Source organism: Lathyrus oleraceus, chromosome 6 (assembly GCF_024323335.1).
Source record: "Lathyrus oleraceus cultivar Zhongwan6 chromosome 6, CAAS_Psat_ZW6_1.0, whole genome shotgun sequence".
Lineage (NCBI taxonomy): Eukaryota > Viridiplantae > Streptophyta > Magnoliopsida > Fabales > Fabaceae > Lathyrus > Lathyrus oleraceus.
The window spans coordinates 63,557,136-63,561,589 of record NC_066584.1 but is presented as its reverse complement, the minus strand read 5'-3'; the positions used below and the strand labels follow the sequence as shown (position 1 = coordinate 63,561,589).

At 27.3% G+C, this 4,454-nt stretch overlaps 1 protein-coding gene across 1 annotated transcript; it reads left to right on the top strand.

Annotated features, from left to right (window-relative positions):
• Window positions 1-670: 670 nt before the first annotated feature.
• On the top strand, window positions 671-3,581 carry LOC127091675 (aluminum-activated malate transporter 10). Its single transcript, XM_051030361.1, has 6 exons — window positions 671-1,114; window positions 1,211-1,351; window positions 1,440-1,718; window positions 2,259-2,365; window positions 2,866-3,009; window positions 3,102-3,581. Exons 1-6 carry the CDS (start codon window positions 796-798, stop codon window positions 3,579-3,581), a joined length of 1,470 nt encoding a protein of 489 aa, XP_050886318.1. The 5' UTR covers window positions 671-795.
• Window positions 3,582-4,454: the final 873 nt, after the last annotated feature.

Here is a 4,454-nt window from a genome sequence, read left to right as displayed (position 1 = left end):
GAATATGCGCTCCACATTGACAAAATCCTCATTCTAGCAAGCAAGAAAAATGGCTTGGGAGGAAACTATCATGCACCACCTGCAAGACCCACATGACAGGACCCAAATGCAAGCACAACACAAAGGAATAGATACAACCTCAATCAAGCTCGAAGCACACATTCTCGACCTCTTATCAAATTTGCATCATCAAATTCAATCGGGCGGTGATCTGCATAAGACGCTAGATCAATCGAGAGTGATTTTCTACTAACCTCCCTCTCTATATAGAGCTCTTCACACATCAAATTCTAAATAGTTTACTCATTCTCACACTTACACTATTTCTCATTCATTCATTGACTTAAGCGTTGGAGTGCTAACCTTACATGTCCACCCTACTCCCTTGTACTAGAAACTCCCTCCACCACACCCGAATCCTATTTCACTCCATCAACAACTATTTATGGTTCCTAAACAGAAAAATATTTAACTATCTAAAAAATCACAATTAATTTTTGCAAATAAAAAAAAAATTAAACCACTCTCTATGTATAATAAATTTGATCATTTAATATCTTTTTTTTTAACTAATACTAAATGTTTTTGAATTTTTTGGAATGACATTAATAATATCTTCATGTTGAGACATGCAACATGCCCCTTTTATTTCTCTATAAATAGAATTGATTCTCCTCAACTTTAGGTAACTCTTAACATTACTCATAGAGTATTGGATTGGGGTGTTTGCCAATTATTGTTCTAGCAACATAATAATAAAGTACAAGAATTGCTAGAACTCACACAAACATATAGATGACTAATAACGAGGGAGTGACAAAAGAACCAGAATGGAGAATCAAAGTAGAAGATGGTGTTATATGGAAAAGAGCTGAAACTTCTCGCACCATGTGGACATTTATAGCAAGTCTCTATTTCAACCTATGCAAATTTATGAGGAAATCTTGGGAAATTGGTGTGAATGATCCAAGAAAATTCATCCATTGTTTAAAGGTGGGAATAACACTTACAGTTGTTTCACTATTCTACTATCTAAACCCTTTGTATGATGGAGTTGGAGGAAATGCTATGTGGGCAGTAATGACCGTGGTTGTAATCTTTGAATATACTGCTGGTAAATATATACTTCTAACTATATAAAACTTTTATTTTATTTTCTCCAATTTTTTGAAAAAAAATAACAAGTGTAATATACTATAAAATTTTGCAGGCTCTACAATATATAAAGGTATAAATAGAATATGTGGAACTACACTTGCTGGTCTTCTAGCCTTTGGTGTACATTGGGTTTGTAGTAAAGCAGGAGAGAAATTTGAACTTATAATTGTTGGAGTCTTACTCTTTCTACTAGGTATACTATTTATAACCAACAATAATATTATTACTATTATAGATCATGATAAAATAGTGATGATTAATATTTTTATTTATATTTTCAGCTTCTGCGGCTACATATTCAAGATTTATCCCAATCATAAAGGCTCGTTTTGATTATGGTGTGATGATATTCATCTTAACTTTCAGTTTGGTTTCAATATCTGGTTATAGAATTGATGAATTGTTTGATGTTGCAAAAGCAAGAATTTCAACAATTATAATTGGCACTTCATTATGCATAATGGTTAGTTTGATTATTCGACCGGTTTGGGCTGGTTTAGATCTATATGTTTTAGTTATCGGAAACATCGACAAACTCGCCGACTCTATTCAAGGTCAGTGTTTTTTAAAACGGTTGATTTATAAATATCAATAAATAAATGTTATTGTAAAAGAATGGATAATAAACCAATCTTTTATATAAATTATTTTTGCTTATAAAAAAAAGTTTGGTTTAAATGATAAAGACTTTTCTTTTCTTCTTTTGGCACAATACCTAAGACTTTTTATGAAAAAACTTATCAAATTATTTATGGTCCCGGGTCTATGTCCTCATTTTTTTGTTTTAAGTGAAATCTTTTTTTTAATTGAAAACATACATATTTTATGTAGTATTTAAGGTATGAGGTATTATTTTTTATTATTACTATAACTTATACATAATTTCTACGTATATATTAATAATATTCACGACAATTTTTTTTAAGTATTTAAAAGTAATTTTAAAAACTACAAAAAATATATAGTTTAGTCTAATTTTAGTTTGTATTTTAAATAAAATTAAATAAAAAACTTAAACAATTCCATAGTGTTTTTTTACCTAGACTTTAAAATTTCTCTAGTTTCTCTAGTTATATTTATTGTGTAAATATGTGTTTCAGGTTGTGTGGCTCAATATTTTGAACTAGAAACAAGTGATGAGGAGTCTACCAAAAACATTATAGGTTACAAAAGTGTATTAAACTCGAAAGCAACAGAGGAAGCATTGGTATAGATACATTCACATATATTTAAATTTATATATATATATATATATATATATATATATATATATATATATATATATATATATATATATATATATATATATATATATATATGAAATACACTGACAGTGTAAATTGATTTTACACCGTCAGTTAACTCTAGACGTTGGATATTGAAATAAGTTTAATTTTTATTTTAAAAACCTATAAGATAACGCAAACGAGTGATGATGATGAATCAACATTATAAATCTTTTTACACTAACCGTACATAATAATTAATTTATATATATATATATATATATATATATATATATATATATATATATATATAATATATATATATATATATATATATATATATATATATATATATATAAATTCATTGTTGTCCGTATTTTTTATCTGAAATCCCTTTATAACTATTAACTAAACTGTCTAATATAATTAATTTTATTTTAATTATTAATTACTAAAATAATAATTTTATTGGTAATTTCAGGCTAATTTTGCTAGATGGGAACCTCCTCATGGAAGATTCAATTTCCGTCATCCATGGAAACAATATCTTAAAATTGGAGCCACAATGCGAAGATGTGCTTCCTGTATTGAAACTCTTAATGGATGCATAGACTCAGAAAATAAGGTAATATTAAATTTTATCTTTACAAAATTTCTGTATATAATAAAAAAATGTTGGTACATTCAATTAATGATTAATTGAATTATTTTGTGCAGACCTCGTATGACATGAAGAAAAATATGAGTGCACCATCTATGAAAGTTGGTGCCAACACTGCAAGTGTCTTAAGAGAGTTAGCAATTACAATCAAAACTATGACAAAGTCAAATAAACTTGATACTCTTGTCATAGAAATGAGTAATACTTCACAAGAGCTTCAAAATTTATTAAAATCTTATCCAAATACACATAATAAAAATGGAACGGAAGTACCCTACGATGATGATGATGAAAAATTTGAAATCCCAATAATGGAAATTATTCAAGTGGTCACTGTGGTTTCTTTGCTTAATGAAATTGTAGTTCGTGTGAAAGACATTGTAAAATGTGTTGAAGAACTCTCAAATTTGGCAAAGTTCGAACCATCAATATTGTCCAAGTGTAACAAATCCAAACAGCATTTAGCAGATAACAAGATCTCTCCAGAACAACAGAATGATGAGGAAACAATAATCAAGACAATACAAATTGTTTGAATACTTCAAGATATTTATTTACATATCATGTCTCTTTGTGTTTTTACATGTAATACCCCAATTTTGTTCATTTAGTTTTAAAAAGTTACAGAAAAATGGTATAAATATGTTTTTTTTTAATGTTTTCCATTTAAGATAATATTAAAATAAAATTAAGAGTGTGTTTAGATAAGGTATTTGAATTTTTTTTAATTAAATTAAAATTCTAAGTGATTTTAATGATTTACTGGAAGTTATTAATAAACTTTTTTGTTTGAATAGGGTATTAAAGTTATTCATTATTAAATTTCAAGGGTTGTTTTTATAAATTTTAAAATTTTGAGTCAAATCTAAATTTAGAAAATAGGAATCATACTGCAAGTTTCAAATATTTAAAGGGATTAATTTATAGAATTTAAAAATTGTTAAAAATCAATTTATAATTTTCAAAAAAGTTTAGGGTCGATTGGTAAAATATGGATACTAATTTGAAAATTTTGAAATAATAATAATACTCAATTTAAAATTCATATTTTATAAAATATAAGAAATTTTTAAGTTGTTTGATTTTAGGTGTGTTTGACCCACTCTTCCTTTGTGTTTTTTTATCTCTCATGACACCCTTATTCTTATTTTTTTTAATAATGGTAATATATTGAAAAAGAAAAGAAGTTATACGAAAATGGGGACTAAGCCAAAATCCACCCAAATCTTCTTCCAATTCTTGTCAGTTGCAATATTAATGGCTCTAATCACCGCGAAAAACTCAACATTGAGGGAAGAAAAGCCATGAATTTTTCAGAGAAAGCTAAGACAAAATCTCTAAGGTTTTCCCTAAAAATACCACCACAACTCGAGGAGTCCATCTCATGATCAAAGGAACCATCACAATTA

Excerpts from the sequence above, each read along its gene's own strand:
- LOC127091675 (XM_051030361.1), top strand. The coding sequence starts at position 796 with ATGACTAATAACGAGGGAGTGACAAAAGAACCAGAATGGAGAATCAAA. Across the intron at positions 1,115-1,210 it reads AATCTTTGAATATACTGCTG|GCTCTACAATATATAAAGGT; the intron begins GTAAATATATAC and ends AAAATTTTGCAG. Across the intron at positions 1,352-1,439 it reads AGTCTTACTCTTTCTACTAG|CTTCTGCGGCTACATATTCA; the intron begins GTATACTATTTA and ends TTATATTTTCAG.